The sequence below is a fragment of the Aspergillus alliaceus genome, assembly GCF_009176365.1.
Source record: "Aspergillus alliaceus strain CBS 536.65 unplaced genomic scaffold BDW43scaffold_5, whole genome shotgun sequence".
Classification (NCBI taxonomy): Eukaryota; Fungi; Ascomycota; class Eurotiomycetes; order Eurotiales; family Aspergillaceae; genus Aspergillus; species Aspergillus alliaceus.
In genome coordinates, this window is record NW_022474688.1 from 199,394 (window position 1) to 224,347 (window position 24,954).

The 24,954-nt window shown below is 47.2% G+C and overlaps 9 protein-coding genes across 9 annotated transcripts; 5 read left to right on the plus strand and 4 right to left on the minus strand.

Annotated features, from left to right (window-relative positions):
- Nucleotides 1-542: 542 nt before the first annotated feature.
- BDW43DRAFT_321887 (DNA polymerase III, clamp loader complex, gamma/delta/delta subunit) lies at nt 543-2,102 on the plus strand (the record flags this gene model as incomplete). The annotated part of the gene is made up of 1 exon (XM_032049435.1): nt 543-2,102. One exon carries the CDS (start codon nt 543-545, stop codon nt 2,100-2,102), a length of 1,560 nt encoding a protein of 519 aa, XP_031904357.1.
- Nucleotides 2,103-3,017: 915 nt separating this feature from the next.
- BDW43DRAFT_321888 (uncharacterized protein) lies at nt 3,018-3,965 on the minus strand (the record flags this gene model as incomplete). The annotated part of the gene is made up of 3 exons (XM_032049436.1): nt 3,018-3,271; nt 3,318-3,883; nt 3,943-3,965. 3 exons carry the CDS (start codon nt 3,963-3,965, stop codon nt 3,018-3,020), a joined length of 843 nt encoding a protein of 280 aa, XP_031904358.1.
- A 353-nt stretch (nt 3,966-4,318) lies between these two features.
- Nucleotides 4,319-5,332, plus strand: BDW43DRAFT_321889 (alpha/beta hydrolase; the record flags this gene model as incomplete). The annotated part of the gene is made up of 1 exon (XM_032049437.1): nt 4,319-5,332. The coding sequence occupies one exon, from the start codon at nt 4,319-4,321 to the stop codon at nt 5,330-5,332; it is 1,014 nt and encodes a 337-aa protein (XP_031904359.1).
- A 2,707-nt stretch (nt 5,333-8,039) lies between these two features.
- BDW43DRAFT_263544 (thiamine pyrophosphokinase-related protein) lies at nt 8,040-9,110 on the minus strand. The gene has a single exon (XM_032040565.1). It carries the CDS (start codon nt 9,034-9,036, stop codon nt 8,059-8,061), a length of 978 nt encoding a protein of 325 aa, XP_031904360.1. The 5' UTR covers nt 9,037-9,110; the 3' UTR covers nt 8,040-8,058.
- Nucleotides 9,111-9,736: 626 nt separating this feature from the next.
- Nucleotides 9,737-11,142, plus strand: BDW43DRAFT_297246 (chaperonin 10-like protein; the record flags this gene model as incomplete). Its single annotated transcript, XM_032044348.1, has 7 exons — nt 9,737-9,915; nt 9,996-10,108; nt 10,175-10,255; nt 10,334-10,756; nt 10,805-10,839; nt 10,902-11,040; nt 11,090-11,142. 7 exons carry the CDS (start codon nt 9,737-9,739, stop codon nt 11,140-11,142), a joined length of 1,023 nt encoding a protein of 340 aa, XP_031904361.1.
- On the minus strand, nt 11,139-13,446 carry BDW43DRAFT_321894 (transcription factor domain-containing protein). The gene is made up of 2 exons (XM_032049438.1): nt 13,212-13,446; nt 11,139-13,156 (listed from the first exon to the last, which is right to left on the minus strand). Exons 1-2 carry the CDS (start codon nt 13,418-13,420, stop codon nt 11,176-11,178), a joined length of 2,190 nt encoding a protein of 729 aa, XP_031904362.1. The 5' UTR covers nt 13,421-13,446; the 3' UTR covers nt 11,139-11,175.
- An 892-nt stretch (nt 13,447-14,338) lies between these two features.
- Nucleotides 14,339-15,391, plus strand: BDW43DRAFT_297248 (agmatine deiminase family protein; the record flags this gene model as incomplete). Its single annotated transcript, XM_032044349.1, has 1 exon — nt 14,339-15,391. One exon carries the CDS (start codon nt 14,339-14,341, stop codon nt 15,389-15,391), a length of 1,053 nt encoding a protein of 350 aa, XP_031904363.1.
- Nucleotides 15,392-17,267: 1,876 nt separating this feature from the next.
- On the minus strand, nt 17,268-18,713 carry BDW43DRAFT_307045 (uncharacterized protein; the record flags this gene model as incomplete). The annotated part of the gene is made up of 2 exons (XM_032046170.1): nt 17,268-18,017; nt 18,108-18,713. 2 exons carry the CDS (start codon nt 18,711-18,713, stop codon nt 17,268-17,270), a joined length of 1,356 nt encoding a protein of 451 aa, XP_031904364.1.
- Nucleotides 18,714-21,660: 2,947 nt separating this feature from the next.
- On the plus strand, nt 21,661-23,405 carry BDW43DRAFT_321898 (uncharacterized protein; the record flags this gene model as incomplete). The annotated part of the gene is made up of 3 exons (XM_032049439.1): nt 21,661-21,668; nt 21,981-22,047; nt 22,098-23,405. 3 exons carry the CDS (start codon nt 21,661-21,663, stop codon nt 23,403-23,405), a joined length of 1,383 nt encoding a protein of 460 aa, XP_031904365.1.
- Between the last annotated feature and the right edge of the window lie 1,549 nt (nt 23,406-24,954).

The window sequence follows — 24,954 nt, forward strand, 5'->3', positions numbered from 1 at the left end:
AGGAGTGCATACTAAAACATTAGTAATGTATAGTTAGAGCATTAATATAAAAGAGTCAATCCTACACAGATTTTATAGAGGCCGCACAAGCGTAATATGATTACATGGTCGTAAGGCAGCCATCAGTTATTTTAAGATCTATATTTCGAAGCAACAGACTACACTAACACACATTATTCAAGTAACCACTGAAATACTTTCACCCTTTTCGTCTTAGCTTTATTAAGCAAGTGTCTAGATCTTCCCATTCCTGGTTTGTTTCTTATTCAATATGTGGTATGACTCATGAGGATTGTCATTTCCCAGCTATAGGCATTCGCGATTCTTACAGTGCGTGCTATACAGATCCTACTTATGGCTACCCTTGGTCAAGTAGTACTTAGCGTTGATCCCCGCTCGTTGGGGCCCACTTGACCTTCCATATTCGGCCAGAAAGCGAGCAGGTGGGTCCGTTGATTATAGGGTGTACTGATAAGTAGGGAGACTTTTACAATGAAATTGACTTAAGGGTTCAAGAGTCATGCTTCCAAGTATCCTCAACAATGGTCGAATGTCCGATATGCCAAAAGGTTGTTCTTCTAGCCAGGGTCAACCAGCACATCGATTCTGAATGCAAAGCGTTTCACGAACCTGGACCTTATGACAGGCGATGTCATAAGCTGGCTGAACCTGGCAGCCTTCCTTGCAAAACTGGGTCTACCGATGCTGTGGCCAAAGGCAGAGAACCCAGTTCAACTCATCGGGATATACCAATCCGATCCTCTATTAAAGACAATGCGAAGCGACCGTCTAGTGAACAACAGTGCCGTACACAAGAGAACCATACGTCGAAGACTGCAGTCATTCAATCCTTGGTGAAGCGACGAAAGCCGGATATTACTCCGTTGGCGGAATCTGTTCGCCCGAGATGCTTTGACGATATTGTCGGCCAGCAACTCCTCGTCGGGCCTAATGGAACGATTCGCAAGCTAGTCCAAACGGGAAACATTCCAAACATGATACTCTGGGGAAGTTCTGGAACCGGAAAAACCACAATTGCTCGCATTGTTGCGTCTACGTTGAAAAGGAGGATATATGAGATCGATAGTACGATGACGACACAAACTGAGTACGCGAATACTATCACGAAGGCTTCGCAGGATTTGATAAAAGAACGAAAGCCTTCTATTGTGTTTTGTGATGAGATACACCGTATCACTAAGCCACAACAAGACATACTTCTTGACGCTGTCAAAAACTGTCGGGTTGTTCTCATTGGTGCTACAACGGAGAATCCATCTTTGGCAATACGACATGGCTTAGTGTACAGGTGTAGAGTCTTCACCCTCGCCAAGCCAACGGACATAGACATACGGAACATGCTTCATCGGATTATGGAGTCACAGGAGTTGCAATCCCATCTACTCGAGGATGAATTCATTGGATACCTGGCAAGTTTTGCCGATGGGGATTGTAGAGTATCGCTAAATCTTCTGGAGATAGCTCATAACCTCTCCAAGCGAGACGGGATGACTAAAGATAGATTGAAGGATTCACTGACAAAGCACCTCGTCTACGATCGCGTAGGTGACCAACATTATGACACCATTTCAGCCTTCCATAAGTCAGTGCGCGGCAGTGATCCTGACGCTGCACTATACTACTTAGCAAGGATGCTCAAGTCTGGCGAGAATCCTTTATTCATCGCGCGCCGTCTTATTGTAGCAACATCGGAGGATATTGGGCTTGCTGATAACAGCCTACAAACGTATGCAACTTCGGTATACTCAGTGCTTGAGAAGGTAGGCATAGAAGATGCACAGGCATCCCTGGCACAGCTTGTCGTTATGATGTGTCTGACGAGAAAGAGTACTCGTTCATACCGGGGCCTGAATAACGCATTCTCTTGTCTCAAGGAGCCTGGAGCTGCTGATACACCAATTCCAGCCCGTCTTCTTCCTGTTAGTTCAGAAATTTGGAAGTTTGCGGGAGACATTGATCCGGGCCGTGAATACGATGATGAGGCAACGCGGGGGAAATTCCTTCCCAATGCTCTGAAAGGTCGGAAGTTGTTGGACGACACGGACTTCTTATTTAAAAGAGATCCCGACATATCCTATTAGGCATGTACTGGCTCGATGGAGGCAAGGATTTGGTGTAGCGGTACTTGGATCGCTTCGGATACAGTACGGTTGGCGGAAGATGACAACGGCAAAAGGTGTCATCAAAGACATACATGATTGACTGTTACATTGACCAGAGTTAATACTACTACTACTACTACTACTACTACTATTACTACTACTACTACTGTACATTGTATATTTGCTACCCACTGATACATACAGAACCTATCAATAGGTGCCAATTACCGTAGCGCATGCAGGGCTATGAGCCGCCAATTCCAATGGCCGACCTTAATTCCGATGCAAAGCAATGCATTCCTAGGGTGGTACGGAGTCAACCTCACATTTTACGAGGAATTATGCCTGATATGCTGTACATCAGCTTGTTGCTTTCAGTGAAACGAATGCACACTAAGAATAGCAATGACCAGTGCGTGGCAGAGATAGGTAGTCATCCACTTTGAGCCTCGTCTTTCTGGTAGTGGTTCTCTTAACCGAGAATATGGCTTGTTCAATCATAAACTATCGGTTCTTACTTTGCATTTGGCCACAACGCTCTTGTTGTTCTTCCTAAGGAAGCCCTAAAGGTGTCAACAGAGGTAAGCACAGCGGAATGGGCAACAATACCAACGTTATATTAAGATTCATGGATAGATCCATACAATGGGAATTGAAACTTCTACAATACGTTTAAAGAGGAAAATAATGCGGAAATAAGAAGAATCCACTGGCTTAGTAGACTAAAGGTATATGGATCAATGGTAGCTTTCCTCTCTCAGGAAAGCGATATGACCCGGCTACTTTCTCAAAAGTTTGTACAAATATCTGGAGAGATCCTATTTACAACCGAGTATCGCTATATACAGCGACCAGTGCGATGCCGTAACTGCCAGAGCTATGGCCACAAACAAGTCAGAGAGAACAAGCATACTGCACGTTGAATAAGTTCAGATTCAAATATGCCCCCTCCCTTAGATATTGATAAATATCATGGTAACCATAGTCACTTTCTACGTCATCATAGTCCTCCTCCTCTTCCACATCACCTGAAGAATCAATATCTGTCACCTTCCGCCTATTCACATCGTCCACCCAATTCCACTCACCATCAAAATATGGAATCAAACCAGGCTTTCCAATAGCAGGATATCGACACTCAAACTTCACTGTATCAAAAATATAAAAATGCCCAAATCCCATCAATTGTTAAACGAACCCAATCCACATTATAAGGCTCATGTCTAAACCCCCTATCAGGAAAGTAGCGATCAATCAAGACCACGTATCCATTTTTCTCAGTAATCCAATTTCCAGTTTCAAGAGAAGGCTCCGGACTCGCTAATATAGACTGAAGAGCATGATTATCAATCATCAAGCAAAAGGCTGACCGTGATATACTGCAATGATTGTGCTGTAGATGATGTTTTATCCAGTCATGAAATAGTTGCCGGACTTTGGTAGGTGGAGCACCCTCTAATAGTTTTTTATCATCAACGATAACATTTTTATAGCCCTCCCAGACAATCTCAGCTGGTTCAGGATTATCCTTGTATCTTATGGTGCAGTAAATATAGCGATTGAGTTTGGCAAGGGCCTGGTTCCAGTCCTCGTCGGAACTGTATGCTGTCCGGTAGATGAAATACCCCCACGGCCAACCTTGGCTCCAGTGCATAGATTTCTTGGGAAATTTCCCTGAGAGAGTCTTATTCCACCATGGCTGACTTTTAAAACGACCATAGAATTTCGCTTTCCCTTGGTCTGGTGAAAATTCGGATGAACTTCATGGTTCAGACCAGGATTTATGGTGGAAAAAATTATTGTACGAATCTCGGGTGACGATAGTCGTGTTTGGTCCGGCATTGTGCAACAAGAAAGCATTCAGCGACTTTTGGTCCGAGGTCAGCTACGCTATTCCTCTGCATTGGCAGAAACGTGGCAGGATTTTATAATCATCCTGAAGCATCTTGAATCCAGTGGGTCAATGAGCCTAATTTTGGTTATCTGGAACAAAGTGGCGCTGATGCATCGACCCACTTCAATTTCCTATGTCGTCTAGAACGCGAGGTATAGATAAAATCTTTTAAACCCTAGGAGAAGATCGATTCCTTTTTTATATTGAACATATTTTGACATTCCGAAGGTAAGAACTCCAAGCTCACAAGATCCGGGTATACCGATTGACCTTGTAGGCTCTCACTATATAGGTCGAGATAATGGAAGCACCCGGCTGGGATCCTAGCGATATGTCGCGTTTCTCTGACTTCACGATCCTCACCACAACCTACAAAACCATACACGGACATGAAATCACGACAGATATTCTTTTCCTGAAGACACTATTACAGCCCTCCCACGAGAAGCCACAGCCTATCCGTTGCCCCATCCTTCTCCGGTACCATGGAGGTGGCCTCATAGCTGGATATAGTCTATTCGCACCCTTCTTCAACCCATGGTATCTTGAACTCGCACAAGAGTACTCCGCTGTCATCGTGTCCCCGAATTATCGACTCCTCCCGGAGGCCACCACCTTTGAGATACTAAGGGACGTCGAAGACCATTGGAAGTGGATGCACGAGTCTCTCGCTCAATTCCTATATCAACATACCAATGGAACCATACAACCCGACCTCACCCGCATCCTGACATCAGGAGACAGTGCCGGGGGCTACCTCAGCATCCAAATGGGTCTAAGCCACCCTGAAGAAATTCGGGCCGTTAATGCGGTCTACCCGTTGGTCGACACCAACTCACCGCACTTTACATCTCAGACAGAGAAGGTCGTGCTCTCTTTGCCTACCTTTCCGCGGGACCTCCTAACACGCCATATTAAGGCGGCTCGGGAAAGAGAAGCGGTGACACAACAGAAGGTTGTAGTTTCCGCACCTGCAGAGGAGGGGCGAACTAAATTGATGTTCTCCGTCTGTCAGCACGGGCTTTTAGGACAATTTTTCCCCAGAGATGCTCTTGAGCTTCATCCCCTTGAAAGGTTGGATGCGGGTGCTAGATTTCCGAGGGGTGGAGTCTTGGTGCTTCATGGGCGAGATGATTCCGTTGTTCCTGTCGAGGGGAGTTATAAGTTGAAGGAAAAGATTGATCAGGTTGATCGTAATTTGAACTTCAAGCTTGTTGTTAAGGATGGTGAGCACGGGTTTGATCATTCGGCTAAATTGCATGGCGCGTGGCTATGGAAGGCTGCTCAGGATATCATATGTGCTTGGCTTAAATAGCGTCGCATGTCTTGTATAGCTCCTTCGAAGATTTCTTTGGGCATAAACACCTTTTCTTTTTCTTTTTTTTGCTAGAAAAATGTGAGCCAGTTATCATGGAATATAGTCAAAGAATGTATCCAGAGTACCCGGTGTCTAACTGCACAGAGGATTTCCATGTATTAAGAACCACCCACTCCCTTCCATAACCACAATTTGAACCCGATGATGGCCCCACCAAAGTGTAGGACTGGAGCCCCTTATATAGCGTAGCTCAGTATTGCTACTACTGATACTTGAAACACCAATCACACTCTTTTGTTATTCTTTATGCTAACCGACCCATACACGGCATTCCGAGGCCGGTCAGGTTATTTTTCTGGACAGTCACGGGGAAAAGCGAGGTTTTAAGGGACTGAACATCACTATAGATCATATATAACAACAATTTTATATTGAGTATAATATTCGAGGTTGACCGTCTGTTTTATTAGTCATCTAACTTGTTAAGACGCTGTTCTCTTTGACAGGCCAAATCCTGATGCAGCAATAGCGCGAAGACGACAGGCTAATACAGTACCGACACAGAAGCTCTAAAACATCCCATCGTCGTTGATAAAAGCTAGTTAGTTATCCTTGGAGTGTATAATTAGCCACAGTTATTCCTGACACACCATTTTTGGGTAGTCATGTATTGTACTGCATATGCAAATCGCAATGTACCATGTAACTCCAAAGAAATGGGAACCTTGCTGCAACAGTTGGATTATTTAAAGAGTTTGGGTCCCTCTGATCATAGTATATCAAGCGCTAGTTACCATTCAAGCAGCAAATGTCACCCTTCAAAGCTTTGTGTGACATCGCGGCAATTTCCCTAGATGATTCCTTGAGCAAAATCCCGCGCTCAGGATAGTCATATTGGACTGTCTTCATGCATACAACCTCCAACGACTGGATCAAATACCCTAAGTCCGTCCTCTTTTACCTCATAGCCTGTGCCCGCCTAATGGAATTTGCAGACTTAAAGCAAGATTTATTTAAAGCCACTGTGTGTGAAAGAACGAGGAGACGCTGTTTCATTTCCTACGTCCATCAGTCTGGTTTCATGTAGAGTGCCACACGTCCTAGAGAGTAGCTATGAGCCATCCACGAACCCACATTTGAAGATTTTGGGAAGGCTCTCTGATGCAACTAGACCTTTTTATAAATCGTAGTATGAGGGATGCGGAGAAACCATGTCAGCTTTGGAAGGGCTCTTCAGCCCTATACCACGAATATCATCCAAGACAGCTTCCACCAGGACTTGTTTGGGCCACTTCCGGTCGAGAGTAGCATGATATTTTTTGAGCTTATTACTCCGTGCTGGTACTTGACTATGCTTGGGGAACCGTCGTTGGTCGAATTATTGAGGAATAGTCGTGAAACCCAGTGCACGCGGCTCAATTTAACCGATGAACTCTGGATATCCAGAATAAATCATTGCGGCTCCTCTTACGTGGCAAGGCTTAGCAACAAGCCGCTCGAACTAACAAGCACTTCCGATCAACACCATATAAAGCTTCCTAATAAGGTTAGCCTAATTATTATATCGGTCGACGATATTGGCCTACGTGGAGTACAATTCCTGGACACTAACGCAAATCCGACGTCGGATGCGTCGCCATGGTACGAGATTCTCGACGTAAGAGATTCCCAGCCAGAGGTCCATATCAGCTGCGATGTATGTTTATTTGTAGAAATATGTGCATAACAACTATCACAACCAGGGTCTGTTCGTGAGAGGCATTCAGCTCGTCTCAAATGGTCCATCTTCTTCACGTAGGACGTGGAGCACTCCTTTCCCGCCGAAATTCCACCCGTTGAATTTATACACCTTCCAAGATAGACGATGCTAGAACTATATCAAATTCGATGCCGGTATTTGACGTGTTCTCGTTTGCTGTACCAATGGTATGATTGCTGGGATTCACAACTTCTCAAATACGTCGACACCATTCAGGAGGTTCGTCGATTTAATGCACTGACAGATGAGTAGGTACCATAATCACTGGATTTACTTCCACTTCAATAGACATGAAAACATTTAGGGTGCTTGGATCCAGAAATTGAAGATTTACCGTGGGCCACCTTCCTGCCCCGTCTTAGTTGTAAGTCCATCATTCCTGGTTCTGCTTCCACGGCTCACCGACAAGCTGCGAATCTCCCTAGGAAGAACCGATACTTTCGGACCTCAACTGCCGACCCATATTAACTATAAATATGAGTATTGCCCTCTTCTTACTGATGGTGATGGTGCCGTTACGGGCATTTTCCATGATGAACTAGATCCAGCCTCCAAGTGCACTTCAGACATAGGAGTTACCTGCAGTGGCCAGGGCAATGATGGGACTCTAAAGTCGCTGCCTATGGATATTCGTTTGGATCCTCCGGCAGTCCCTGGTGGCCGAGGCTCACCAGCAATGACGTGATATATGACCAAAGCCCACTCAAACGTCTTACAAAGGCGCTGCGATGGGGCCAAGGGTTGGGCTCGGCAAATGTGGACATTGAGGGCAACAATATGATCATGGCTGACATTATTATTGTATATCTATTTTCTTTAGATCATAAAAGTCACTTCACCTAAGACCAATGGGATATTACCCGAGTTTTCCCGGACATAGCGTAAACATAAAAGGAATGCATGAATTCTACCAATACCATGGGTACAACCCGCTATTAATCTCCACCTCGCGGCCGCAGTGACTTCAATCGACATTTTTAGGAATTCTATGTGCCACGGGAAATGGGAGTCGTCGATGTAATCTCTGTATAATCTCAAGGTATTTTGCTTCCGTCTCCGGTGTGATGATGCCGTGTCGAATGAAAAAGTCAATTACCACCACCGCGCTATTCGGTTTGAACATTCCATTCTTCAGTGCATCAAGCACTTGGTCCACGCTCCAAAGTCGGAAGTCCTCAACCTCGGAATCCTTCGGCCGAGGAACAGTATGCTGATCAAGCTTCAGCTCATATAGGTACTCGGTTTCAGGAAGCAGCAAAGCAGTGGATAGCGTTTTGTTTCCCGTCGAGGTCGAACTCTTCACATGGAAATATGAAATGTGGCCGACAGATCGCATGTGTTTTTCAATCATCTCCGTGTCGAGTGACGCCTCGTCCGTAGCCTCGAGAACCATAGCGCTCCGCGGCGATTCTCCCACACTGAGGGCACCCGCTGCCGTACAATCCAACATACCCGGATATGTCTGCTTCTTCTCTGAACGCTTACCAATCCAGAGATGGATAGAGCCTCCTTCGTCTTCTACGAAGCATAGCATTTGAACACCGCTCGTTACAATTCCGAACTGCGCACTCGCCGACCGTTCAATCTCCACGACCACCGTCCCGTCAGGCCCGTAGACAGGAAACCGTTCATTGCGCCAGCCTTTCAGAATCTCGGGACTTCCTTGTTCTGCTATCCTTCGTATTGCATCTTCTATAATATTGTTGCGGCTTGACAGCGTATTGCTTCTGGGTGTCATACGTAGTTCCCTCTGGGCAGTGTCGACAGTCCAGTATTCTTCTGGCCAGGAGATGCTTTGTACAAGCGTCGTTGGGATGTATCCAAGCACACCATCGATACCTTGTATCTTGAATGTGTGATAGTTTTTCAATGTCGCGTAGTAAATGCCTGGGTTATCTTCCCGGTAGGGAAAGCTGCTCTGTGTTATTAATTTTGCACGCATAGTCAGGTAGGTCCCAGAAAGATAGGGGCACTTGCTTGTCTAGCTCGGCGACAATATGGAAAAGCGGTTTCGACATGATACTATTCTGATCTAGGCCTTGGTTTCTGTACGGTTGGCGATTTATTGGGGAGAGAAGCTAACACGTCGGGAAAGTTGATAACGTGTTCTGTAAATCTGACCGGATATCCCGCTTTCCCGCAATTCTTGAACGCTGCAATTCTCCACAAATGAGAAAGCCCTGGATATAATAAATCGCTCCCTTATCGTGCGTCCCACGGATGAGATACATACTCTACTGTATACCTCACGAAAACTACAATATGCCACACATTGGCTTAAACGTATCTACCGGGCATAAATATCCCAACACCATGACAGAGGTTAACCTACAAGAGCAGGAATAGCCGAATAAGCTTATTTTCCGCCAAGTCACTCCAACTCCTCCGTGAGAAGCTACCCTAACTGCCCAAAGGAGTGCCGGAGTTGACTTATATGTAAACCACCACTGCCAAGATCACAACTCCGGATACTCCTTTCGGATATCATACAAACCGCCCCCAAACCCGCCAGCAACGAGATCTATAAAGTCGACTATATCCACCCCAATGCATTAATCATTCCATTCCCTTCAGTCCCAATCTATTCACTCCGCGGGGCTCCACCTGGCAGAACAAATAAAAACTACTTAACAAGTCAAATCATGGCCCTTCCAAAAACCTACCGACGCGCAACCTTCAAAGAGGCTGGAAAACCGCTAGTCATCGAAGAGAAAGAATTGACGCTTCCCCCCAAAGGAGAAATCCTGGTAAAGGTAGAGGCGTGCGGAGTGTGCCACTCGGATGTATTCCTCCAAGATGGCGGGTTGTTAGGACGGGGGTTGTATGTCTTGCTCCCTCCCCTCCTCTATTCATCCTATCCAGGCTCCAAAATAGAGCTTGAAATACTAAGAAAGAAACCAGTCCCAATACCCCAGGCCACGAATTCATCGGCCGAGTCGTCGCCTTCGGCGAAGGCGTCACAGAGTGGAAAATAGGTGATAGAGCCGGTGGGGCATGGCATGCTGGGCATGATGGTTGGCTCTCACACTTTTTCATCCTCAGGGCCAAATATGCAGGTTAAGCTAATATATACGTGGCAGGAACATGTAGCACCTGTCGGAGAGGCAACTTCCAAATGTGCGATGCACGTGAAATCAACGGTGAAAGCCGAGAAGGAGGATGTATGGCCCCATTCCCACCCCCCCCAATCGTACCTCGTCCATGCAGGACACACGGGAATTAACTGAAGAATGCTGCAGACGCAGAATACGCCACCCTCCGCACCGAAGCTGCAGTCCGCGTCCCAGAAAATGTCGACGCAGCAAATTACGCACCTATCCTCTGCGCCGGAGTAACAGTCTACAACGGGATGAAGCAGATGAAGATCCCGCCTGGTTCGACCGTCGCGGTGCAGGGACTTGGTGGACTAGGCCATCTAGCAATACAATATGCGAATCGGTTTGGGTGGAGGGTTATTGCTATTTCGAGGAACCGGGACAAGGAAGCTTTTGCGAGGAAGCTAGGGGCGCATGAGTTTGTTGCCGCTTCTGAGGGGGATGTTGGGGAACAGTTACAGGGACTGGGAGGGGTAGAGCTGGTTGTTGCGACTGCACCAGATGCGAAGAGCATGATGTCCTTGATGATGGGATTGAAGGCTTTGGGGAAGTTGTTGGTTCTTTCGGGTAGGCTTTCTTCAATCGGTGTTGGGTAGCTCGAGGCTGACTGTATAGTTGCTGGGGATGTTCCACTATCGTCAGGGAGGATGGTGAGTTCTGCTTTCTGCTGTTTTCTGTGCGGTTGTGATCCAGCATGTGACTAATGGTGTAGATTACCCATGGTCTTTCCGTTCATGGATGGCCGGCTGGTCATGCTCTGGACACAGAAGAGGCGATTGTATTCACGGAACAGCAGGATGTGAGCTGCTGGATTGAGAAGTTCCCTCTGGAACAGGCAAATGAGGCATATGGTATGTTGAAACATTCATCTCTCACCCAAGACCCAGTTAACAATAACAGAGGCAATGAAGAAAGGAACAGTGAGATTCCGGGCTGTAATCACCATGGAGTAGGGCTGAAGGGTTAAACGCAGTAGCTTTAAGCAGTTATAGATTATCCGAATTGAAATCTGGCATTGTCCACATATCAAAAAGATTGCCTGCGTAGAGCGGCTCAAAGCTAGTGAACGAGTCTACTGTAAAGGCGAGGCCCATAGAATCTTCTAATCCTACCGGAAGCTCCTGGTCGAGATCGGCAAAGGATAGAGAGTGAGACTGTCTGTCGACGATATTCAAGTCGACTTTATCCGGGAGCGGAGACATTGTCTGCATATTTTGTGCTCGACGAGCAAGAAAATCCGCCTTTGCAGTGACGTCCCTTGTCACGTTGGCTGCATTAGCTGCGGTAGCGAAACTCATCCCCATGATATCGAATACTGCCGTCGCGGTGTCAATCACCTTCCGTACCTCGGCGGTGGTTGGAGAAGTAGGATAGGCAATGATGAATCCGATCATTGTTAAGGCCGCGTTCCACTGCCACTGAAAGGCCTCATGCCAGCCGTTCAGGAGCTTAGTCTCGGTAAGCATCTGATGCATAATTAACGTAATTGCCATGGCGTGGTTGACACTCCTTTCTGCAGACTTATCTGCTTTTGGAGTAGGAGATCGAGGCTTTGACAGAAAGGTAATAAACGGCCGAGTCATATTCATAACCAGATTATGATATAGCAGTTCCAGGAGGACCCTTTGTCTTTGCAGCCACTCCGGGGCGAAGCGTTCAATATCTAAACCCGATGCATCGGTGGAGAATGCCTGCCCCATGTTTTTTCGTTTGGTCATCATCGCCTCAGGTAAATCTCTTAACCAACTTTCCAAGCAGCCCATACTCGAGAAAAGAAAGTCGGCGCAAGTCTCCAGAGAAGCCGGATTGGCATACAAGCTCTTGCCGCCAGTGGCAGTGAGAACATCAGCGCAGCGATCATAGAAGGCACTATAGATAGCCCGGGCAGACATGACTAATTTAATCATCTGCACGCTGTACGTAAGCCAAGTTGTGTTGCCGGATGAAGCAAAATTAGATCCCGATGCAAACGCAAGCTGACGGTCGTCACTAGGTAAGCCGCAGGTAATTTCTTCCATTTGCATGGACCAGGGTCGACCGAGCTTCATGCATGTTTTGACCTCAATGGAATATAGGGTCCACCAGATACGCCGGCGTAGCTCTCTCTGTGCGAGAGGTAGGTCCTCTGGCGGCTCTAAATGTAGACCTAGGATATGGGCCGTACGCACGGCAGTGGCTAGGAGGTTGTGAGCCATGTTCTGGAACGATGCATTACAAAGATAAATTAGGGTGAAGATGTGGCATTGTAGGGTGACAAGGGAGGGACTTTCCAGCTCGTTGTTCAGAAGCGACTGTGATCGGCGATACAGAGCTCTCCCGGCGATGGTGGCATCAGTGCTGTCCACGTCTGTTTTGAAGTCTGATCCGCTGCGGGAAAGAACCGAGACGCCGTACTGCATGCACAGCGCCAGTACAATATCTACCAACGCAGACGGTTTGCGAGCTGCCCCTGACTCCGTCCACAATGATCGATAATGTTGCCTGAACTCAGCCTCATCCAGAATCTGGTACATGCAGTGATACGAATGCCAGAACAAACCGAGAAAATATTCCTCTTGAATCTCAGTTAGATAATCACCTGTCGTCGGCTCCTCGAGCGTTATGTCCGGTTCTTGGCGATTTACTTTGACACTCGCACTCGTTGGACTAGCGAACGACCTGCTGGCGGAATTTGGCTGCATGTAATACTCCGAGGTCGGCAAACCAAGCACCGTACCGAGATAGGAGCTGACACGGGCGATGAAATAGAACGATGACGAGGGACCATAATACTGTGTTTGGTCTGATTTGGCACTTCTAGTGTGGACGCCTTCCCAGTGCATTTTGGTCCTTCCATGGCCGTGAAAGGGGTCTAGAGATTGCACCGACGGAGGTTTTCCTGGGGATGCTGGGTTCCCCAATGGTCTAAATTGATCTTGAAGCTGCTGTTCCAGTTCCTGGACCCTCTTTGTCAACCGTTCGATTTCCCTGTTCTTGTTAGTGGCAAGTCACCCAAGGGGCCAGACCATCTGATGCATCATACCTCGTTGCGCGTGGAATAGTCAATGGTTCAGTCCTACCATTTCGAATACAGTCACCACCTCGATTCTGGCAACTCTGACAGCGCTCGTTTCGATCGCATTTGACGCGGTGCACTCGGCACCAGTTACATGCTCGGGCGACTTGAGCTCGTTTGGTGGGTCTTCCTCGCGAGGATTGTACTGGTCTTGAACCTTCAAAGGTGGTGAACATGATGATTTACTGGAGTTTAGGAATAGATCAAGTTTTATCCTGATACTTGACTGTGGTGATAAGGTACATGTTAAGGTAACCGGCAAGCGATTGTAAGCGAGCCGACACGTCATCGCTTTTTGGCCCCAGTTACTATTGCTTATATTATCGACCCGCTCCTAGACTATTCTATATGCGAGGAATGGCCTATATGCAGCTTGTTAGGCGTGGTACTATATCTATCCAAATTATCAAACAAAAATGGGTGTCTAACTCTATTGAAGAACAGAAAAACAAAAAACACGCTATTTTCGATGATATAATTATTAGAATGCGAATTATGAAGGCCTTTAATCAGAGTATACCAACAGTAAGAGGTAGAACAGTATGCTGGTACTCTCATTGAACGTGCGATGCCATGAGTAACCCGTTATGGAAGACGATTTACGTAACTTGAGTGGTAGCAAAAAATTTGTTGACGCCTGAAGATGGCGACGATGAATATACTGCATGGGACCGAGGAACCGGGCTCGTGTTTAAGATGGATGGGCTGTGCTATGTGGAGCATCTTGGCCTACAACTGTGTCTCTAAGCTCGGCAAGAAGAGTATATATAATATATAATTATTTCTACTCGTTCCCTCCCCCGTTCAAACATGTTATAATTTTTCCCACTGGATACCCTCTCCGCTTAAAGGAAATTGAGATCTGCCTGTTGAACATGTGAATATATTAAGATAATAATAAAGTCTGAGCATAAAATGGCCCTGTATCCCCGGTAGGTTGACTCTTTTCAGCAACACCTCATCTGATTCTGATCACCAGATTCAACACTCTCTTCTTTTACAATTTATCTTAACGGACATACTCGGCTTTCCATTTTACTTTACCAATCATGCGCTCCTGGCTTTTGCAGGTTTTCTGTGGAATTACTGCCACAATGGCCGCCGAGAGTGAGTTCTTTATGCCCGATGAAGGCCTGGTTCATGAGAGAACGATCATGGCCTGGCCGGGGAACAACAACCCCAACTATCAGGAGGCTGAAAGCTTGGAGCGCATGAAGGTTGAGCTGTCCGCCATCGCCAAGGCCGTCTGCGACTTTGAGCCGGTGACCATGGTGGTTAGTTGCGAGCAGGTCTCTGACGCGCGGCGCAGACTCGAAGGTTGTGGCAAGTATGGCGTTGATATCAAGGCGATAGGAGCAAATGACCTGGAGCCCTGGATGCGTGATGTGGCACCGACGTTCGTGTTCAGCCAGGGGTCTGACTCCTCTCTCCATGGGGCCGATTTCAACTTCAATGGCTGGGGAGAACGGTATCTATCAGCTAGCAATGCACAATTGGCCGGTCATATCCTCAACGATAGCTATATTCCTCGCGTGGAGACCTCGATCGTTGTCGAAGGGGGGTCTCTGGAAATTGATGGTGAAGGAACTCTGTTGGCGACGGAGAGCTCAATCCTCAACCCAAACCGGAACCCGGACTTGACGCGCGAGGCTATCGAGGAGGAGCTTCATCGGGTCTTGGGCATCGACAAAGTGATCTGGGTACCGGGCGTGAAGAATGAGGATGTGACTGATGCTCATATCGATGCCCTAGTCCGCTTCACCGCGCCCGGAAAAATCGTGTTGAGTCGTCCCAGTCCGGACGATGAAGTGTGGACCGCGGTTTACAATGATACCAAGCGTATATTGTCCAAGGCTATTGATGCTAAAGGACGTGCCTTCGAGATTACTGAGCTGCCCGAGGCGGATGCCAATGATATCGACTCACCTGAAACAGACATGGTATTGAGCTATGTCAACTACTTTCTTTTGAATGGGGGGGTCATCGCTCCACGATTTGGAAGCCATAAATCCGACACAAAGGCGAAGGAGATCCTCCAGAACCTATTCCCTGACCGAGAGGTTGTCCAGGTCTATCTCAATGAGATCGCAGTCAATGGAGGCGGGATTCACTGTATGACACAGCAGATCCCTGCATCAAAACCATAAGGGCTCTCGAGTATTCAACGCCCGATTCGGTCATGGGGCCACACGAAAAGAATGATTCAGACCATGGGAATATGCACCTGTTAGCATGTATCATCAAGCCAATATTCTCCTGTATTTCCTTTGCACATGCTTGATTATGTATCTACACTAAATGGCGTCTTGAAACAAGAAATTGGGGTGATTCGACCGAGCTGGGACTTCGCTGATTTTGACTGCTTCGTAGAGTATACGCTCCCTAGCTTAGAAACTATCAAGAATATCATGTTGGATGCAGACTGGCAGATCGTGCTGAAGGACCAGGATAACTGGGTCGATGTCCCCAAGGCCTTGGTTTCGGTGGGGTACTGTACCCCAATTCTAAAGGACAAGAGGCCTATAAACTTGGCAAAATAATTGAGGATACCCTATGGCTAGAGGGGGAAATAAGCATGAATAGCTCAGCTTAAATTCATATATTGGAATTTCGGAAAAGAGAAAAAAACAGTTGCTGTAAGGGGAAAGCCTAGGAGGAATGGAGAGAAACGCCGGCAATGGCTTTATGTAGTTGGGTGTACGCAAGAGGCCGTTTATCTTTATGCCTCGAACAGTAGACCTTGGGGAGGGGTGAGCATGCGTTATTTATAACCCAGGGAAATAAGTGTTTCAGAGTGGCTGACTATCACTGCAAATACAGTGAGTACAGATGAGCCAAATGTTGAGACCTAATATAGTCCCCGATCATTCGTGTCGTATTCCAATCGGCGTTTCGATTACTCTGCAGGAATAAAGGATAAGAGATAATCAGCTTTGCCGAGAGGAACCTCTCTCCCTATACAAAATACTATACGCAGTGGTAACATGAAAAAGATATTAGCCTGCATAATGCAAGCGTATGTAATTCCGGATAGCGGAAGCTCGTGGGGCCCCAAAGGGCTGGGTCTGATAGCCTCACAATAGTCGAGGATATAAGCCTTGTCAGCGGCGTCAAGGGCTTCGAGGGCGTTTTGAATTCGCATGTGCAGTTTGGCGATTGAGGAGACAATATCTTTACTCGTATCTTCGTCGGGTGGTGTTACGTCTGTTAGCCTTGCTAAGACTAGTAACGTTTGCATGGTCGCCGTGAAGACTTGGTAAATGAGAGATTTCGTATCTTCGTGCGGTCGGCTCTGGATGGAAGTATGGAAGCGTTGGGTTGTTCTTCGGCTTTGCGGAGAATATCAGATAATGTTGTCAACGCGCGCTTTGCCTGCAAGACATAGCCTGCGTAAATGGTGTAGACCATGGCTGTGGTTGGGCTAAGAGGGGCGTATATAAAATTTTATCGCAAGTGAAACTGGTTAGGCTTGGAGAAGGGGCTACGGGTGGGTGATCTATATGGCTGTCGGTATGGTTGATATGCAGCGTCACGAGCTGACCGTGGAATCTGTCACTAACGATGAGACATAAATAGTTCGAACGACCCTGTAATATTAAATACAATGTTACATTTTAGCCTATGTACTTTTCTGAGAGCTAAACCTCATTGGCGTGATGCCGTCAGCGCAAAGTTTTGCTTTAACTAGCATAGCGTTCTCTGGCACAGAGATCGCCGGTCCTAAAACGTAATGGGTACCTGAGGAGTATGCGAAGAGCTCTACTGAAGCATGACTTTCGTTTCCTCCACGCTCTTCACGCCCATAGGAGAAGGAGCAGAAGGTATAAACAAAGGCGGCTGAATTCACTACGGATCGCTGAAGCTTTCGTGGTCTTCAGCTCAAGATAGGCTGGGTATGTTTGGAATGTGGTAATTGAATACATTGATTATGCCTCGAGCCCTCTCCTTGGGGCATAGAAGGTAGCGCCTCAGGCCCAGTGGTAGGAGCGTTGTGATGTTTTTATTCCGTGGGGCTAAACTCTATCAAGAAATGGGAGGCACTTCGCTAGCCCAAAGGTCGGTAGTCTGCAAGCGAACATTAAAATGAAGTAAATGAGCCAGTTTGCTCAGAAATTTGGATATACTTGAGCACCCTGGGTGTGCTAAACAACGAGCTAGCAATCGCCTCTCGTGGCATAGCGCATTAAGTTGCAGGGAAGGGTCTTGAAGTTGTAGCATCACAATGCTCAGGGGAATTGTAACCAGGTGGATGCGGAATAATCCGATGTTGGGATGAAGCAAGTTTGAGAGGGCGACGATGATCTTGCTGCAGGACACTTCAGGACTCATGTTACATGGCCGTGGCTCATCGTCCTTGAGGGTGGCACGCAAGATGCTGTGGATCAGGGAGGATGTTCCCCAGTACAAGGTCATGACATGCAGCATGGCGATGTGAGGCTGGCTGGGTGCCGGGGTGGAGGTGTCCATATCCCAAAGTGGCGTGACTTGTGACGCCCACTGCACGACCGCGAGATGATCGGCGTGCCACCGGGCAAGCTGCAGGTGCAGACCTAGACAGAACTGCACGAGTTCTTGGCGACGTACCTCGGCAGTTATCGGTTCACGAGAAGCCATGGTTTGGTACGTGTCAGCGGCTTCAAAAGCCGTTGGCACCTCGACTAGTATGTCAAGAATAAGGTCCCGCGGTGTCTTGGGAACGACGCTCCACGGCAGTGTCTTCCATGCCTCGTCTCGTAGAAACGAAGGTTTTCGCTCGTGTAGAGCTATAGAGATCTGCATGAACCGCCGTGTTAGCACACAGGATACAGTTCGACGGAATCACGCAGTGTTGAAATACACACCGGGAAACACTTTATAACGTACCATATATAGCCTATCATCGACAAACAACCGGTGGGCTGCGCCCGTTGCATAGTAACTCGGGTCGTTAGTACGAAATAAAGAAATCTCGCCTGTGATATGGGTCATCCAACCAAGGGACTGTTTTGAGGACGGCTCTGGATTCACAGCAACGAAATAAGACTTTGTACGTATCAGAAGTCGCCAGTCAAGAGCAAGTTGATTAGGTCGATGTGGGGTTCTGACCTCATAGATACTGAAGATCCTTATGGCACTGACCAGGCCCATTCCGCAGTCCCTCCTCGGCTGACTGAGAGCAATAGTCATATCGCGGAGAGCTTCACTATAGTAACGAAGACTATCCTGCCGCATCCACTGGTTGTTATTTGTCAAGTCGACAGTGGCGAGGCACAAAGCAGCTACTGCTTTCCCTACGACGCCCCCCTGCGACAGGAAGAGCTCCATGGATTTGACCATTCCCCAAGTTGAATGATGTCCCAGCCCAGGATCTAGCCGTTTCCCATCTGGCAGGTAAGCTCGCCAGAACCCATCTAGCATGTTGACAACGTAGGCGGAGCGCGTCAGTTGCCACGGGAGGGCGATATCAGATGCGGGATCGCCATCCACCATACGTGGCTCGCGCGGGACATTTGACCCGCGTATATCTTTCGCGGTGAGATTACGGAATGTATAAGGCCTGCAGTACCCCCGGCAGGGGATGCATGCTTTACGGCATTGTCCGCAAAAAGGCTTCTGCCGATCGCACTGATTGACTTTGATCAGTTCGGTCACACGAGAAGTGGGAATACTTGGCCCCGGAGAAATATTGCAACAGATTCAACACATACCCCTTTCTTTCGCATCAAGCACGTTATACATGCGCTAGAGCGACTCTCATTACGGACCATGGCGATGGTTAACAGATGGACTCGCTGTTAAGATTAAAAGGATCTTGTTGGTTAAAGATGCCCAATATCGGAATCTAGAGCCCCCATGGGCGGGTCGGGGTTGGAGGACTGTGCTGATGCCACGGGGGACTGAAACCAGCTATGCGATGGGATTATGGGGTTACCAATTGGGCCCGAGTTTCAATTACCAACGTAAGCTTTGTTGTAACGGTATATCTCCAATCTCCCTATCTTTTATTTTCTGTCTTTTGAGCTGTATCACCCTTTGTCGCTTTGAATAAGGTGTGAACATAAGTCTAAAGAAGCTGTATGAGAAGTTCCGTTATTTCAAAGTTGGAGGAGTGCCTGTTCCAAACGCCAAGATATACGGGACGTCTAAGGCGCTCGTATCTCTTTAGGCAATGGATCGCGCCGCCTGCAGATACGACGGGCAATGGAAGCCAATCATTAACCTGAAAGATGCTTGGCTGTCGGGGGGTAGATACTGCTATGCCAATACAAGCAAGTCTTTGCGCCAACGTCCTCTTACACCAATAACATTTTACTAGGAGTGGAGATAGGTAACACTGGGGAAGCTGGATGTATCTTTTTAAGTTTTTTATAAGGCTGGAATGGGACATCTTTTCATATCCACTAGCTTGGAGGTCTACACGATAAAGTACTTCAGAAGGCAGTCTGTGGAGGCGATGAAGACTGGGATGTTGATCAGAATCGGCTACCAATGCATCGACAAGAACCTTGTCCTTGGTGCGAAACATGACGTAGAATGAATCTAGCGCTTCATAGCTATGCATAAATAACAAAACTACTACAGAGATTGCCTGACAGTGCTGGCCTATATGTGTGCATATATTCCTATTTAAACCGCTATGCCCAGGTGTCGAGAATCTCATCTAACTCCTACGTCAAAAAGCTGTCACGCAATACTTTTTGCTCTTCCCGAGTTTCCAGGTTTCATTCATTCCCCATGGCATTCATTTCATTGCTCATAACCGCCCTCCTCGGCCTCGGCAGACCGTCGGCTGCCTCTTCATGCTGTGCGGGGGTCCCTGGCCAGAAATAGCATATGAAAATGACCGACCTGTATCTCCAGGACTGGAACGGAGACTTTTCTCAAGCGAGCCGCACTTTCGGCCCATCCATCCATCCACATATACTTGGATCGCATCCTCAAAGGTAACGGAAGTATATCGTACTCTGTCCAGTCACGAGAAGAGGTTTCTGGATTTATGGAAGAGGCACGCCAGGGCTGGGACACGTATGGCTTCCAGCCGGCGTGGTGGACGGATGGTGATGGGTACAACTGGCTGTGCGATGGGGTTTTAACGGCACGATGGGAGCACATTCCCTAAGAACACGTAAGATATTCCCCGGTCAATTATTTTCTGGATATGGTAGTTGTATTAATGCATAGAGTTTGCAACAGAACACTCAAAGAAGGAACTTATGACACTTACAATGGCACCGACCTTCTCTAACTGGATGATTGTAGTGGATTGATCAAACAAGTTAATATAGCACAAGATTAAATTACTGTCCATTACAAACTTGGCCTTTCTGAAATCAAAAATTAATCGTGATAGTCATCATAGATCTAAGGATTGTTTACCATGCAAGAGCAATTCAGAGCCCAGATTCATTCAGGTTATACTATGATCAACTGAAAGAATAGGCTTAGTTCCTAGTTAGGCGATCCACGAGTGAGTACCCACGCTCCGTATTCTATATAAACTGCATATCCGCAGCCGGGAGTCAAGAAACTATATATTATGGGGATAGATACTGACAGGCAGTTTTCAGCTCCTGGTCACATTGGAGGTTAACACCAGTGACCATTGATTCTATGTTCTCGGTCCTACGCGGACCAAAGATGGCGCACTGCAGCTAGGCAATTTGCCGAGATCCTATCTTAGTGATGCTTTGCGATCTGCGGTGAGTGATCCTGAGATTCGCATCTTTACAGTCGATCTCTCTTCTGTAGGAGAACTAGGATATTATACTGAGGACTTTACAGTCGGCACAAAGGTAAAAGCAGGGTTGCTTCCTATCGACGTAGCTACGTAAGGTTGTCCAGGGTAGAATTTAACCTTGGCTTGATTACATCTTGCATTGGTTGGGAGAAGTGGACAAGCTGGACAACTTTCAGCTCTCAACGCTAAACACACCCAAAAATAGTCCCAAACTCCCACGCGTGGGTTTACATCTCTATTGACCTGGGAAGCAAGCTGAGTGGTGCTGGACAAGTGCGTCTTCCCGGTATTAGGAAACGATTACATAGTACTAATTAACAAGACTAGGTTCTTCCACTCTACTGTTGTTTTTGATTGTTATAATTATCTTGCAGGGCCCATCTGATAGTACCATATCGCGATATCAAGACAATGCACAGCAGACCCAACCTATTCCCAAACCACGTTACTATAAGCCCAAGAGATGGAAATTGCTCGGCAGAAATTGTAATCCGGTTCTTAAATGCTTGCATGTTGTCGAGGAATGGCATGATCCGGCCTGTGAACCACTTTGCAAGCCCTTCAAGCTTTGACATGATTAGTTTTCGGAAGTACATTTAGTAGTTATAGTTACATGGGCTATAATAAAGGCACTGTGACAAGCACTGGAGGCTACAGTTGTGCCATATGTCAACCTGTGTGATACCCCTGTGATCAGCAATGCCCACGTCACCAAGTTTCCCTTGGGATGATAACATTGGTCACGATGTTAGTACTGTGGCAGGGTGTGAAACGACATTTGTGTTGGCCCGGTGGGGGGCTCGCAACATCCTTGTTCGGCAGTAGGCAATGCTCATATTACTCTAAAAGCTCTCTATATAGTACGAATTGTATGTGGCTCTAAAGCTTCATTTTTGACATCGTTGGCCGTTGAAATCGGGCGGCACGTGATCAACTACGGTTTCGCCTTGCAACTCTTGGGCCGCCAAGCCCGCGTTTAGATGCGCATTTTCCTCGCCAGGCACTTCGCTGGCCAAAAGACCTGAGATTGTGAACAAACAAATACAAATATGTCCTCCTTCCGAGTACGTTTTCAGCCAGTGGAATGTGCACCCCAAATAACACAAGAACGGGGCCAAAAAGTTCCACTAGAAAAGCCGACCAACGCTCGTCGAAGACCTAAAAGCAAACTTGGATGTCGCCAATGCAAAGAAAAGCGGGTCAAATGTGACGAGACCTACCCAACGTGCTTGCGCTGCGCCCGTCGAGGGTCAATATGCTCGTCGACGCCTCGTGTAACACAGTGGCAAGTTGAGACTCGGTGGTATTCGTCGCACGTGGATACTATCGTGAATCGCCGACTCCTCCAGTACTGGCTAGAACGCGTAAGCCAGACACTGGTGATTGACCCCGAGAACAATCCGTTCTCATATCCCGTCCTGGAATACATCCAGGAGTCGCCGGCACTGGTGCATATCATACAGTCCGTTAGTGCACGCCATGAACAATACTACTCCGCCCAAGTGGCAAGAATTGCCCTCGAGGAGAGGGGGAAAGCACTAATGTCGTTCCGGACGGAGCTGGGGGCTCTCAAGACACGGCCACTACTGTCTATACTTACTGCGTTGTTGCTGGGATTATCGCATGGAGCCGATCACGACATGACCGATTTTGGGAAATGGCATCTATTTGCCGCACGGATGTTGGTGGACCAGGTAGTTCAGGATGAGGCCCATCCATGGGACACGGATCCATTGTCTCGACTTTGTCTCGGCGTGTATCTCTACTGGGATATGGGCTGCTCATACCTCGTGCATCCAAACGAACAACAGGAGCTAGACACACCGAGTATATCAATGGCCGTAGAAAAACTAGGTCAATGGCATCATCCCATGTATGGGTTTTGCACAGAGCTCATTTTCATGCTCGGGAACCTGGGCCGATACTGTCGGCAGGTGCTTCATTCGCAGTGTCGATCTCTTGCCCGAGAAGTACAGTTAGAAAAGGACCTCTACATGTGGACTGTACCATCCACACACCCTACACTGATGCTACTATATGAGTCTCTACGAAAGCACGGACTGATCTTACTTTACAGGGTCTGTGGGTGGAATGGTTCTCCTGTTAACCGGTCTTTTGAGGATTTCGACCTAGAGTCTCTAATTTACCATTATGCGTTGGAAACAATAGCTCATCTTCTACACATTCCACTCTCCTCGAATTACCTGAATTTCCAGTCTGTCCCACTTCTTACTGCTGGGTCGGAACTGAAGAGAGAGGATGTCGATTTGAGGGACGATGTTCGGCACAGACTTCGAGCCTTGTATTCCATGAACCGACTACCTGTGAATGTTCACGCTCTCGAGCTTCTTGAAGAGATTTGGACTGCTCGCGATAACAGTGGTGATACATCCTCTTGGATCCATCATATGCTTCGCAAAGGGTGGTTGTTGGCCCTTGGCTAACAGTTATTTGGTGTCAATCAGCTCTGAGATGATATAATCCACTGATCAATGCCCTTCTATTGTTGGCATTTGGCAGACTGTTTATTGTCCAAAACGGTCTACAGCCAAGTCAATCCCCTGTGATGTACAGATTGACGCTTGGCCCTTTACTTGTTGGGTATATACGTACCCCAGTATAATGGCAGGGGAAGTGACGAAAATATCATTTACGGAGAGATCATCGGCAGGAAACGAAGCCCTATGAATCGGCCGACTCATATAAAGAATCCTTGAGAGCTACAAAGGTCTTTGAGAAAACATAGGATAAATGGCGATATAACATGGGCTGAATGCCGGCATACTAGGCTATCCGCAGAGATGAATTGGTGGGACTTCCATTCAACGGCTATAATCATGGAACCTCCCCATAGCACTTAACAGGAAATAGGACGCCCCATTTTTCAGAAGACAGAAATGGACATCTCCGAGGGCGTTCTTTCCTAACAACTAGCAGAAATCCAGACGAAAATTTTGATACATAGCACCGACACCTCACCCAGCTAGTTTGTAAAAGAATGTATAATCCGGGTTATACCAAGAAAGGTCCCCAGTGCAGGGCACGGTCAAACGAATCTGGCATACGTGGCGAGGTTCGAATGGCTGTTACGGTTAGTACTATTTGTTAAGAAAAAAAGACAATATACATGAGACTGCCGCAATGTGCCGGCTGCCATTTCCCTTGAAACCTATTTGGTGAAACCCATTGTGAGGAGAAACTCGCCGAAGAGGCTAGAAAATAGGACGTGCTAGAGTATCAAGTTAGTCTATATATTACCCTCTTGATGCAGCATCTTTTCTTTAACTATCGAGAACCACTGTCTTAGTTCGCATAGAATTTTAGAAGCACTTTGACTTTGGAGTCCTCTTTCGTCATAGGGGCCAATGTTACAAAAGCCCAACCCCAAAGGCACTGAACCTCATGTCAAGAGCATTTAACCCTGTTGCCAATCCACACCTGGAAGCTGAAACTGTTAACAACGTATTCAAACAAAGCTTACCACAGAAGGGCGAGTGGAGGAAGGATATAGCGGCGATCTTGGATGGAATCCACGGGGAACAGGGCGATCTTTTAGGTCTTACAGTGCCACTAATGGAACCCAACGGAAATGAGCCCACTATCTGGCAGACTACCGAGCTGAGCCTAAGAGGCATTCAGATCCTGTCTTAATATCTACGTTTTTATCGTTTGCCCACTCCATTCGTTGAAATATGGAATGGATATTGACATTCTCTGGCAAATGAGCTACGATGTGATCATAAAACAGGCGCGATGCTCTTCTATGCAGACTTTACTTGGCAACAGCCATATACCCCAAGGCTATATTGTTCAAAAATACTCTACGCAAAGAGTGTATACTGCCCTGATCCCGATACAAGTGTGCCTTGATGGGAGGGTGGGTTAGTGCTTGGTACGTGCCCTCAATGACACAACACTTAAAGCCAACGTAGGGAACAGCATAAATGGGGCTTTATTCAAATGGAGGAAGCAGCGCAAATGAAGGATTGCCTT